The following is a 13914-nucleotide window of genomic DNA, read 5'->3' as shown; positions in this document are numbered from 1 at the left end:
TTAGGGTCTCCTGCTTGGGTGCGGTGGGAGGTTGGACTAGATGACCTCCAAGGTCCCTTCCAACTCTGTTAACCTGTATCTGTATCTATTCCCTGCAGGAGAGACTGAAAAGCAAAGCCGGCTGGGGAATTCTGGGAGTTGAAGTCCACCAGTCTTAAAGTGGCCAAGTTTGGGGAACCCCTGCCTTAACCACTGTTGGTGCGGCACGAAAGGTGGTAAAAACGGGACAAAACTACAAAAAATGTCTCATTTAGCAACATAAAATCTGGCCTCGATTAAGGTCATTAAGCCGAGGACTTCCTGGAGATCAAATAGGCAGGTGTGTCATCCCGGAAAATGGCAGGTGCGTTTAATCCCTGGGCCGGATAAAACAGAGAGCAACCAGACGGGGCTGCATTTAAAAAAAAAACTCTCTTTTGATCACCCTGTCTCTCCTTCAAATACCAGTAGTCCTTGACTTACAACCGCAGTCGAGCCACCAAATTTCCACCGCTGAGTGAAGATGCTAGATCAGCGAGTTTTGTCCCTTGCTTGTCACAGTTTGTTAAGCGAACCGCTGCAGTTGTTAAAGTCAGTCACCCGGACGTTAAGTGAATCTGGCTTCCCCCGGCTGGTCGCCGAAGGGGGTCGCATGAGCCCGGGGACTGTCGTAAGTACACGCCAGTTGCCCAGCCTCTGAATTTTGCTCACAGGACCACTGGGGAGGAATGCTGCCACGGTCATTAAGTGTGAAAAACGGCTTTTTTTTTCAGCCCCCTTGTAACTTTGAACGGTCACTAAACAGTCGTCAATCAAAGACCCCTCGTATTTTAGGCCTCCTTCTGTCCCATCATGAGCTTTTGCGCCCCCCAAATAAACCCCGCTGTCCTTTTAAAGTTCTCCTCCAGCTCGTCACTTTTGTTTTCAGGGCCGCTGTAACTTCGGACCGTCACTAAACGAGGGGTCCTAAGTCGAGGACCAGCTGTGCAACTGTGCAAAGCATGACGTGCACAAGAACCTTCCCTCCTGCCCTGACATCCTTGAACCCCTTTGCAAGCGGTCAGGGAGTCCAAACCGCAGCGCCATCGACGGCACGGGAAGCACCCATGCGCCCGAGAGGCGACCTCTGGGCTTCCTGTCCAAACCAGCCGACTCAGCACCCGGCTACCCTGCCACATCTCGGTGGGGGTCACCCGGTTCAGCGGTCCACACCCCGTGTCTCCGTCTTCGCCGTCGGGGAAGAGCTGACGCGATGCGCCGGGTGAGTCAGGACGGAGACAAAAGCCACCGTCTGCCGCCCATTCTGACATCAGCCCGTTTGCAACCCGGGTCAGAGAGGCCAAGAGTGGCGGGGGGCCCCCACCCCCCACCCCGAGCTGCCTCCTGGGTGCTTCTCCCCTCCCCCCGGGCACTTCAGGAGGTTTTTTAACGAGGACGTCCCAAAGACCAGGCCTCCCTGTTGGATGCGCCACGTGGAGAAAGTTCTGGAAAAGCTTTGCACAAGAGGCTGGGCGGCGCTTGGAGCCGGAGAAGCAGCGAGATGGAGAAACGATGCGGCGGGTTGCGAAAAAGAAACTCGGGGAGGGACGGGGAGGAGGGGAGGGAAACCATGCGCTTCCCACCCCGTTTCCTCTGCCACATTGCAAAAAAAAATTAAAAAAAATAAAAAATAAAAATCCCACATCTCCAAAGATGGACGCAACGTGTCTTGACTTCTGGCTACCCATTTTTTATTTTATTTTTTGCATCCTTCTCAATCCAAAAAAGCCGCCAAGAGCTTTGGATTTCTCCCAAAATCAAAGGTTGCCCAGGAACCCTGCAAAATTGAGGGCGTTTAAAGAGATTCTTTCGGGAGGCGGTCTTTGGGAAGCAGGCTAAGGATGCAATTTCATGTTTTGGGGGGGGAACCTCACAGTGCCCCCCCCATTTGCAGAGATGCTGGAACGAGGCCAGAGGCCCGGAATTAAGATTTTTTTTTTTCCCCGTTCCCGTCCCGCTCCGTCCCCCACGCCTTGCAAAGGGCCAAACCCGTGCGAAAATAGCCGCGTTCTCTCCGCCGTATAATTTTCTTAAATCCTCCAAACTGCTTTTCTTGCTTAATTATGGATAATTAAACATAAAAGGGGGGGGGAGGAGGGAGAAAAATGGAGCGAGGTGTCTTTTTTTTTGTGTGTTTTTTTTAAAGGGAAAAAAAAAAACATCCTGAAATCGGTGAAAACCCGCGAGGGCAAAATACACACAAACGCACATGCGGAGTTCAAAGGAAGCAGGCGGCTTTTCCAAGAAAGGCAAAAGTGGGGTGCCTGCTGCAAAACCTTTAAAGCAGGGGGTCCCTCAACTTGGCCCCTTGAAGACTGGTGGACTTCAACTCCCAGAATTCCCCAGCCGGCTCTGCTTAATCCTCTTGCGATCCCTTCCTCTGCAATCTCTCCGTTTCGCTCTTTCTCTTCAAGGCTGGGAGTGGAAGTCTTAAAAGACTTAAAAGTGGCCAAGTTTGGAGACCTCTTGCTTTCAAAGGTGCGAGGGAGGCTGGACCTGGCTGAAGACGCCCAGGGAGAAATTAGCAAAGCTGCCTCCAGTCCCGAAAGATGATCTGCTAGATCTCTTTCAGAGGGATTCCTTTCACCCAAGCCACAGAGACAGATGACAACCCCCGTTTAGTCGAGAGCAAAAAAAAAACCTGTCGAACAAAAACACAGCCGAAGATCCGGGAGAATTAAGCATCCAAGCGCCTCCGGGAGGGAGATCGACTAACCAGATCCCTCAAGGCCAACCGGATCTCTCAAGATCCAACCATGTCTGTAGGATCCTAGCCTGCCCCCCCTCCCAGAATGAACGCTGAACCGCCCCTTGCTAGCAAAGTTCTGCTCCCGTTGGGCAGGACCGGCCCGTGCCACGGCGCCTCCATTTTGTGGACAAGCCACACCAAGCGTGAAAAAAAAATCACCACCGAAGAAGTTAGCCAGCTTTTCGGGAACCCTGGATTGGGTCAACCCAGGATGCCAACGGTGCGGACCGGGTGGAGTCTGCTGGAAACTTGGGAAATTTTAGCCAGCGGTGCAGTTGACCGAGATCGAGTGTTTACGGAGACTCTCAAATCATCTAGGTCACGGTTCTCCCCAAAGGTTGGGGTCCTTTTTGAAAAACCACCTTTTGGGGGAGGGGGGCTAGGATTGAGTGTTTCTCTTCCTTCAAGATCTCCCCCCATCCACCCCCAGCATGGAACACAGGTGCCCCCTTTTGCCAGGTTCCCAAGTGAGGTTCGCTGCACGATTGAGATCTGCCATGGAGGCGAGCCCCTTTTTTTTTGCAATGAGCAATCCCAGGCTTGCGATCCTGGATGTGAGCGAAAGAATCAAGGTTTATCCTCTGCAGGAGACCCACCATGCACCAAAGAAAGGGGACCCTTTCGCACACTTAGCATCGGTCCAAGCCTGAAGCTGCTCTAAAAACCAGCTCAGCCCAAACCAGCCCTTTGGGAATTCGAGCGATGCTATGCGCACACAAACATGCGCATCCATATGCACACTTCAGCGAAAGGAGAGAGACATGGCTTGTTGACAAAGAGTGAAATTTCTCGGATCTGAGGCAGGAAAACCATGCGCAAAAAAACAAGTCCATCCGTTCCATTTCAACTCCATTTCAATCCGAAGGTTTTTTTTCCCACCCCCCAAAGCGGCACACAACTCTGCGCGATGCGCTCTTCCACCACAGCTATGGGTTACCTCTTCCCCCGCCGCCAGGAAGAGAAAAAAAAATTACAATGGTTTTAACACAGTCGACGCAGACCAAAGTGGCTCTTTTCTGAAAAGCGAGAAGTGTTTACATTGAGGGTGTTTCTTTCCTTTTTCTTTTCTAAAAAAAAAATTCTACCTTTCCCCAGCCAGACTGTTATCCCGCTAAGAAATCGGGACAGATGACAACTCACAGCGAGGGTGTCAAGCACAACAACAGGAGAAGAACAAAGCCTGAACAACTCCAGTGTGTATCAAGCAGCTTTGGAGGAGTCAAATTCTGGGGTCTTCTTTAAGAGAGTGTGCAAAAGTGCCTCCCCCCACCCAAAAAAAGGGAATTTTTTAGAGCAGATTTGGCCCAGAGCCTGGGAAAGAAGCACCTTTAAAGGGAGTAAGTTTGGGGTTTCCTTTGGAGAGTGTGGAAAAACAGGGGGGGTGGGGAGGAAATTTGGGAGTTGATTTGGCCCTCGTCCGTCCGTGGGAAGGTCGGGGAGAGAAGCAATCTTGGAAGAATCAAATTTGGGGTCTCCTGTAAAGTTAGCGGAAAAGTACAAAGAAGGAAATTTTAGAGATGAATCTTTGGAAGAATCTGATTTGGGGTCTCCGTAAGTATTAGCAGAAAAATGCCCCCCGAAAAAAGAAATTTAGAAGCTTTGGAGGAATTCAGTTTGGGGTCTCCTTGTAGAGTTAGCAGAAAAGTGCCAAAAAAAAAAAAAAAGGGAAAATCGTGAGAAGAAGCTTTGCAGGAATCACGATGGGAGGCTCCTTGAGCGAAAAAGTGCAAAAGAGGAGGAGATTTAGGGATAAACCGTCGGAGGAATCAAATTTGGGGTCTCCTTAAGTGTTGCAAAAAAAAGAAGGAAATTTAGAAGCTTTGGAGGGATTCAGTTTGGGGTCTATTTTAGAGTTAGCACAAAGTGCAAAAAAGGGAAAATTTAGAACCTTTGGGAGAATCAAGGTTGGGGTTTCAAGGGAGCGTAAAATTCAGAATAAAGGAGGTTTTTTTGGGGTGGGGGGAGGCCAGTTTGGTCCCCACCATTCCTGGGGAGGCCGAGGACAGAAGCACCTTTGGGAGAGGAAAAATTGGGGAGGGGGGAGGTCTCACAGAGCGCCAAGCCGGGAGGGGAGGGGGAATAAAAGGGGGGGACGTTGCTGGGTGGCCACAGAGCGCCCCTTACCTCATTGTACTGGGTCGGAGCATTATTCTCCAGGTACAACATGTTAGCGGTCAGGTTAAAGAGGGCTGCTGTCCTCGCTTCAGGCTCCAGGGTGGATCTCCGTCCCACCAGCCCAGCCCCCACCCCCAAAAGACCCTCGAAGGAAAAAAACAAAAACACAAACCCCCCCCCAAAACCCCAACCAGACACACTCCAGCGGGGGATGCCACTTTTAAAAGGACGCTTGGGAGACGGAGGAGTGTGCCTCTCACCCTCCCAGCGGATTCCCTTATATACCTGTCTCTGGGCGAGGATGGGAGGGGGGGGCAGGGCGGGACCGCTTGGCTCTACCTGTCAAAACTCCGGCGCACCTGGACTCCTCCGGTGGGAGGAGGAGGAGGAGGAGGAGGAGGAGGAGGAGGCCTCCTGGCTCCCAGCTCATTAAGTGGTTAAGGAATCCTTATCGACCATCTTGGAAGGAGGGAGGCGCGCACACGCACACACAGGACCACGAAGCAACTTGGCCGGCCCCGATGGGAGAAGGGGGCTCAAGGATGGGGCAAAGGGGAGTTTGGGGGGGGGACAGACAAAAGGGGGGGGGGGTTGTGTTTGCCAGCCCCTCCACAAGCAGAGACCTTCCTTGCAGGGCCTCGCAGGGAGCCTGCAATGCAAACTTAGAAGCTTGGGAAGGGGGCCTTGGAGGTCTGCTAGACCAACCCCTTCTGCTCAATGAGGAGACCAATCTTGGTCCCCAGTCTGTTTTGGAAAAAAAACCTCCTGCCGTGGAGCACCCGCGGGTTGTAACAGGGCTGGAAGGGATCGCGGAGGCTTCTAGCCCAACCCCCCTTGACCCTTTCGGATAAATGGCTCTTCCGGTCTCTTCTTAAAAGCTGCCGGTGTTTGGAGCACCCACACCTAACAGGAGGACAACCGTTGGAAGGGGCCTTTAGAGGCCTTCTAGTCATTCAACCCCCTGCTGAAGCAGGGAGGCCCCTACACCGTTTCAGATAAATGGCTCTCTCTCCTTAAAGACCTTCTTTTGGGAGGGTGGTGGGAAGGAAGGAAGGAAGGAAGGAAGGAAGGAAGGAAGGAAGGAAGGAAGGAAGGAAGGAAGGAAGGAAATGAGGAAGGAAAAAAGGAAGGAAGGAAGGAAGGAAGGAAAGAAGGAAGAAAGGAAGGAAGGAAGGAAGGAAGGAAGGAAGGAAGGAAGGAAGGAAGGAAGGAAGGAAGGAAGGAAGGAAGGAAGGAAGGAAAGTAGGGAAGGAAAGGAGGGAAGCAAATGAGGAAGGAAGGAAGGAAGGAAGGAAGGAAGGAAGGAAGGAAGGAAGGAAGGGAAGGAAGGAAGGAAGGAAATGAGGAAGGAAAAAAGGAAGGAAGGAAGGAAAGGAGGGAAGCAAATGAGAAAGGAAGGAAGGAAGGAAGGAAGGAAGGAAGGAAGGAAGGAAATGGAGAGAGGGTGGGAGGAAAGGGAGGGAGGAAGGAAGGGAGGAAGGAAGGAAAGGAGGGAGGGAGGGAGGGAGAAAGGGAGGGTGGTGGAAAGGAAGGAAGGAAAGGAGGGAGGGAATTGGAATAGAAGGAAGGAAGGAAGGAGGAAGGGTGGTGGAAAGGAAGGAAGGAAAGGAGGGAGGGAATTGGAATAGAAGGAAGGAAGGAAGGAAGGAAGGAGGAAGGGTGGTGGAAAGGAAGGAAGGGAAAGGACGGAGGGAGGGAGGGAGGGAGGAAAAGGATGGAGGGAAGCAAATATGGAAGGAAGGGGGGAAGAAGGAAGGAAATTGGAATAAAAGGAAGGAAGGAACAAGAAGGAAGGAAGGAGGGAGGGAGGGAGGAAGTAAGGGGGGAGGGAAAGAGGAAGGAAAAGGAAGGAGGGAAGCAAATGGGGAAGAAAGGAAGAAGAATGGGAATTGTAATAAAAGGAAGGAAGGAAGGAAGGGAGTTGAAAGGGACCTTGGAGGTCTTCTAGTCCAACCCCCTGCTCTAGCAGGAGACCCTATATGAATTCAGACAAATACTTATCCAATCTCTTCTTGAAAACCTCCAGTGATGGGAGCACCCACGGCTTCCAGAGGTAGGCCGTTCCACTGGCTTAAAAATTAATCCTTAAAAAAAAAACACTTTTTATAAACTTACTATTTTTTCTTTCACAAACTTTATTCCCACCTTGCCCAAAACAGAACCCACCTGGTCCAACCTTTTTTTTCTGGAGGCGGCCTGGCATTTTGCAAAGAAAAGGAGACCCCGCCCCCAACACACCCCCAGGCAGAGGTCCACTAAAAACCAGAAAGGGGGGAAGAGGGGAATCGATCTTTTCAAGCACTGGGGGAGATGTGGGGGGGGTTATTTGGCCCTTTCACTGGGGATCATTTTCGGCCCAGGCATCGACAAGTCCAGATGGGAAATTCATGTTCTTATTTATTTTATTCGTTTTCCAATTTTAAACCCGAGCATTTCTTTCTTTTGGAAAGGCATTGATTGATGGATTGATTTGATCGATTGATTGCATTCTTAGTTTTGCGCACGGCCACCTATTTTTTTTTCCCCACTACCTTCAATTCACTTCTAATTTTGTCAACAGGCACTTCGTTCGTGCATCACATTCCTAGCTTTGGGCACAATCGTTGATTCATTGACTGACCGACATTCCTCCATTTGCGACCTCGGCGGCACCCCACATTTCGGTTGTTATAGCGAGAGACGTTGGCAAAGTGAATTCTGCTCCATTTGGCTTTCTTCCCGCCGTTGTTAAACGAACAACTGCAGCTGTGGAGTCAGGAACACTGTTGTTAAGTGAAACTGGTTTGCAATCCCGCGAGCCCGGGGGACCCAGCGGCCGTTGTAAATGTGAGTCGGTGTCCGAGTGTCCCAATTTTAATCGCGTTCCATGGGGAAAGCCAGATTCGCTTAAGGACCGTGTTCCTGACTTCACAACTAAAGGGATTCACTTAACGACAGCGGGAAGAAGCCAGATGGAACAAACCTCACCTAACCATAGAACAGAAATCTGTCGCTATAACCACAGAAATGCGGAGCTCCGGAGAGCACAGGGGATGCTACAACGGTCGTAAGAGTGAAAAACGGCGATGACTCGGGGTTTTGTTTGTTTTTTTCCAGGGCCGTCGTAACTTCGAACCATCCCTAAACGAAGCCAGAGGGCTCCCTGTCTCAGCCAGGAGTGCCCTGTGTTCTCCAGGGCAAGGCGCCCCTCCCTGCAGGCATTAGTAAGAGTTGGCCGCGTTGTGTAGGCAGTGAGTGAGCAAAGAGGCAGGAATTCCCACGCCTCCTCTTGACTTGGTCCAACTCAGCCGCCTTCCGGTTGGGTCCCTTAGTCACCCAGCAGCTGCCTTTGGGGGCAGGAAACACCCAGGGCTCCTTCCCTGGCACCCTCTCGGTCAGCAGGGGAATGCCCAGGCCAAGCCAGCCAAGAGGGGGCAGAAGGGGGAAACCTCCACCCCCCACCCCCCCAGAAAAGGCGGGGAGAGCCTCCAAGAGGAGTCTGGATCCAGCCATGTGTGGGCACAAGATTCCACACACACACACGCACCCAACTCTCTTCCCAACAAGGCTGCCAAGTTTGAGGACCCCTGAACTACAGTATGTATCTTCTATCTCCCTGTCTATCTATCTCTCTATCTCTCTATCTCTATCATCTATATCTATCTACCTACCTACCTATCTATCATCTAAATATCTATCTATCTATCTATCTATCTATCTATCTATCTATCTATCATCTATCTATCTATCTATCTATCTATCTATCTATCTATCTATCTATCTTATCTATCATCTAAATACTACCTCTATCATCTATCCATCCATCCATCATCATCACTATCTTCTATCATCTATCCATCCATCCATCATCTATCATCTGTCTCTCTAGCCATCCATCCCTCTCCCTCTTTCTGTCTATCCATCATCTATCTATATCCACCCATATCCATCCATCCAAATATCTAAATATCTATTGATTATCTAAATATATATCTATCAGCTATCTATCCATCATCTATCTATCATCTATCCATCTCTCTCCCTCTCTCTATCCATCCATCTCTCTCCCTCTCTCTATCCATCTATCATCTATCCATCCATCCATCTATCATCTATTTATCTATCTATCTTTATCCATCCATCATCTGTCTATCCGTCCATCTCTCTCCCTCTCCATCCATCCATCCATTATCTATCCATCCATCCATCATCTATTTATCTATCATCTATTTATCCATCCATCATCTTTCTATCCATCTATCAATCTCTATCTATCATCTATCTATCCATCCATCCACCCATCCTCTATTTATCCATCATCTATCATCTTAGTAAGACCACACCTAGAGTCCTGCATCCAGTTTTGTTCACCACATTATCAAAAAGATGTTGAGGCTCTAGAAAAAGTGCAGAGAAAAGCAACCAGGATGATTTAGGGGACTGGAGAGTAAAACCCACGAAGAACGGTTGCAGGAACTGGGCCTGGCTGGTCTAGGGAAGAGAAGGACCAGGGGAGACAGGAGAGCATCTTCCAATATTTGAGGGGCTGCCACAGAGAGGAGGAGGAAGGGGGTCAAGCTATTTTCCAAGGCACCCGAAGGCCAGACAAGGAATAATGGATGGAAACTGAACAAGGAGAGATTTAACCTGGAAATAAGGAGAAACTTTCTGACAGGGAGAACAATCAACCCATGGAACAGAAGTTGCCTTCAGAAGTTGTGGGAGCTTCATCCCTGGAGGCTTTCCAAGAAGAGACCAGACTGCCATTTGTCAGAAATGGTGTAGAGCAGGGGTGTCCAACCTTGGCAACTTTAAGACTTGTGGACTTCAACTCCCAGAATTCCTCAGCCAGCTTTGCTGGCTGAGGAATTCTGGGAGTTGAAGTCCACAAGTCTTAAAGTTGACAAGGTTGGACACCCTGGTGTAGAGTCTCTCACTTGGGTGGGGGGTTGGACTAGATGCAACTAGATACAAGGTCCCTTCCAACTCTGATTATCTGTTATCTATCTATCCATCCATTTCTCTCTCTCTCACACACACACACGCACACATCTATCTATAAAGATTATGATAAAATATTAAAACGTTAAAACAGTATTTAAAAATTAGGATTTACACCTCTGCACATCCTGGACCAAGATTCCCGCACCATTCTTACACTTCCCATCGATTTGTGACAGGTAATCCTTACGATCAACATTTAGCCCAAAATTTCTGCTGCTAAGTGAGACAACTTGTTAAGTGAGCTTCGTGACCGTTCTTGCCATCGTTGTTAAGTGAAACAGGCTTCCCCGTTGACTTTGCTCGTCAGGGGAGAAGGGGGAGGAGGAGAGGAGGAGGATTGGGAGGGGGGGTCCCTGGCGCTCTCTGAGCTTGGTGGGTTTCTTTCAGACGTTTCATGACCCAACTAGGTGACATCATCAGTGCTAGAAGGGAGAAGGGTTTGCGAGGGAGGAGGAGAAAGGGTGATGGAGAAGGAGAGATGGTGGGGATGGAGGAAATGGACTCCTGACCCATCAAATCTTAATTGTGAGTGGACCAATGTGGATGTTAAAAGCTAAAACTGTAAAGTACAGTTAGTCCTTGACTTACGACAGTTCACTTAGTGACCGAAGTTATAATAGCACTGAAAAAAGCGACTTAGGACCCCTTTTTCACACTTAACGACTGCTGCAACATCCCCACGGTCCCCATGATCCAACTTCGGCCGCCTGGCCCCTGACTTGTACTTACGACGGCTGCAGCGTCACGCGATCCCCTTTTTTGCGACCTTCCAATGAGCAAAATCCATGCAGAAAGCCCGATTCGCTTAACAACCGTGTAACCGACTTAACAATGGCAGCGCTTCGTGTTAACCCCAGCGGCAAGAGAGATTGTAAAACGGGGCAAAATTTACCTAAGAACTGTCTCGCTTAGCGACAGAATCTGCGGCTGTACGTTGAGGACTCTCTAGAGAAGCGATAAATCTACCTACAAAAGCAAAATACCCCTCACACATCATCACAAAATCTCCAGAACCGTAAAGCCTATAAACTTGAAATTGGGCCCATAGGTTCCTCTTGGCTTCTAGGGGCTCACTAAGAAAGGATTTTTCCAAATGCCCATCGGAGTATTATTAGTATTTCTTATATTATTATTATTATTATTATTATTATTATTATTATTATTATTATTATTATTATTATTATTATTACGCTCTGATGCTAAGGAGTTCTACTCCCTTTCCCAGCCTGAAAAGAAATCTCTTCCAAATGCAAAACACAAGCGGAGGAGTTTGAGTTTGAGTTTCAGAGCAGCACCAAGCAGCTTTAGTACAGAACAGTTGAGCTAAGCCACGCCCAGGCTCCTTGCTGTCTCCTTCTTGCTCACACAGCAGACTGCTTCAGTTTCCAAACAGCCCTCCACTCTCTCACCCATTGATAGGACGCTAGCCAGATGAATCCCGATGGAAGCTGGTAGGCAGAGGCAGAATTTTTTTCCCCCTTTATTTTCCTCCCCCAAAACTAAGCCCCACCTGACCAGGTGGTGGGAATAGACCTAGTAGTTTTAAAAGTTAAAAAAAGGATAAAGAATGCCCAAGTTTTTTAAAAGAAGAAAAATCCATTTTTCAGCCTTGTGGGGGGTGGGGGGAGTCGAACTTCCAGCTGTGTTTTTCCAGCTCAGGAGGTTTACCTCCCCCCCCTCAAAAAAAGTTCAGGCCATCAAGATAAGGGGAGGGGGGCATTCTTGGGTGAAATCACCTTTTGACCAGCTGCTCCTGCTGACCTCTCTCCGCCTCTCCGGCCAAGCACCTCGGCCAAAGGGCAGCAGATGACCGGCTCCAGGGCAGAACCGGCTTCCTGTCTGGCCACCGGACCTCCAGCCAGGCTGTCTTCTGCTCCCAAGGACCATCTGCCTTGATGGCCAGCTAGCTGGTCAGGCCAGGGTCCTTGGCCCGGCCGGGAGGGGTCAGCTGGGGAGCACACCGCCTTCCCGGGCTCTTGAAGGAAGGAGACCCTCCTCCCCCGCCCGTGGGGCAGAAGGGCCTGGCCTGGCTTGAGATTATTTGGGGTAGGGGCCTAGGACAATAAGCCGTGGACCCTGAGGGTCTGGCCAACTACTTGGAGTGGGGGGCTGCAGTAGTTTGGCCTATGGTCAGTGAGCAAAGAGACTGTCCATTTTGGGTCTATGGGCTTCTTGCCAGCTCGTTGGGAAGGACGCCAGAGGTAGATAAAAATGCCACATCCCGTTTAAACAGCTGACCGACAACCACGGGCATTGACACAATCCCTATCGGTCAATGGCAAAAGGCAGGTTTACTCAGAACACCTTGCCAAAATGCCAAATCCAACCTAAACTTCTGACTCATTGTGTGGCCAGCCACAACAACACCAATAATAATACAAAATATAATACCAGCAATAGTAATAATATAAACTAATAATAATAATGGCTACTGAGACTGATGGGGAACTTAACCGCAGTCCGAAAAGGAAGGTTTTTAAATTATTTTACCTTTTTTAATATATATATATATATATATATATACACATACATACATACATACATACATACTTGTTTTCTGAGGTTTTCGCGGGTATTTGTATGTGGATCTTTGGTTATTCGGGTTTTTCTCCCGCATAAAATTGGGATATACATACATACATACATACATATATATAATATATCTCGGTTTGATTACGATGTGTATTTTTAAGGAGACACGAAAGACAAGGCTAGCCGCGCTGAATACAGCTTTCACCCTAGACGACCGGAAACAGAACGCTTGCATTTTCTGCCAATTTATTTTTTTTCCTCTCCTTCTCAAGTGGTGTGCTTTGCCAATTGTCGACAGGAAGTGCACAATTGATATACTAAGAACATCGTTAGAAATTTTTTAACACTTGGCCAGACGCTCTCAGACAAAGGACTTAGTCACAAAGAACAATTGCAAACACTCCAAGAAAGAGACTCCCGGGTTGGCCGGTCTTAACTCTTAACGGTTCTGCCCAAGCGTGCGGGGGTGGAAGGGGTGGGTGGGGAGAATTACCGTAGGACAGTGAACCTTTTTGTCGTGGTGTGCGATAGCACGCATGCCGGCCCCCTTGTGCGTGCGCACGCAACACCACCACCCCGCTCCCTTACCTGCCCTGCACATGTTTGCGCCTGATTTTCGGCCCGCTTGAGGCCGTTTTCTCCCTCCTGGAGGTTCGAGGGAAGCCTCTGCAGCCTTAGGAGGCCGAAAAACGGGCCCGTTTCGTCACTTCCGGTATTTCCAGGCCTGTTTTTTCAGCCTCCCGAGGCTGCAGAGGCTTCCCCCGAACCTCCAGGTGGGAGAAAACGGCCTCAAACAAGCCAAAAATCATCTAGGAGCCCGCATGCGCAGGGCAGGTGCCCTACCTTCGCCATCCCGGCTGTAGGATTATGGGCGGTCCTCGACTTACAACCCAAAATTCAGCCCCACTGCGAAGGGAGACGGTTGTTCAATGAATTCCGCCCCGTTTCGCGACCTGTTTTGGCCACGGCTGTTAAGCGAATCGTTGCGGTTAAGTTAGGGACACTGGGCATTAAGTGAATCTGACTTTGCTTGCCAGAAGGTCCTCCCCCCAAAAAATGGATCATGTGACACACACCCCTGGACACGGCGACCGTCGTAAAGGTGAACCAGTTGCCAAGCGTCTGAGTTTTGATTCTGTGACCTTGCAACGGTCATCAGTGTGGAAAAAACGGACCTAAGTCGCTTTTTTTTCCCCAGTGTTGTCATAACTCCGGTCACTAAATGGAAGTGTTGTAAGTCGAGGACTTCCTGTGGTTGAGAATGAAATGCTTTTAGTTGCTACAGATGAGGCTGCTAAGCGGGCCCTGCGCCTGGAAGCTATTTTAGGAGCATGAGGAATACACGAAGAGTTGTTTGCACCCTTGACGATCTGGTTCCAAACAACCCCAACGTTGCAATAATCAGATCTGGGTTTATTTCTCTCCTGGTTGAATCGCTGGGTCTTCGGGAAATTTCCTTCCGTCGGGCGCAGTTCGAAAGTGCCTCTTCGAGCCGTCCAAAATATTCCGTTTCTTCC

General features: G+C 49.5%; 1 protein-coding gene across 4 annotated transcripts in view; it reads right to left on the bottom strand.

Moving 5' to 3' along the window:
- The window catches only part of TP63 (tumor protein p63), a 166046-nt gene that overhangs the window by 119381 nt on the left and 32751 nt on the right, over window positions 1-13914 (bottom strand). Inside the window, exon 1 of one of the 4 annotated variants that reach the window (XM_087965616.1) lies at window positions 4892-5132. The exons of the other annotated variants lie outside the window; for them this stretch is intronic. Coding sequence (XP_087821742.1) covers window positions 4892-4933 — 42 coding nt within the window. The 5' untranslated portion in view covers window positions 4934-5132. Of the gene's footprint in view, window positions 1-4891; window positions 5133-13914 lie in introns of those variants that run through there. 4 annotated transcript variants of the gene reach the window in all.

The sequence above is a fragment of the Notechis scutatus genome, chromosome 4 (assembly GCF_049901735.1).
Source record: "Notechis scutatus isolate UNSWTSFEM ecotype Mainland chromosome 4, rNotScu1.2, whole genome shotgun sequence".
Classification (NCBI taxonomy): Eukaryota; Metazoa; Chordata; class Lepidosauria; order Squamata; family Elapidae; genus Notechis; species Notechis scutatus.
This window is presented reverse-complemented; position numbering and strand designations above follow the sequence as displayed.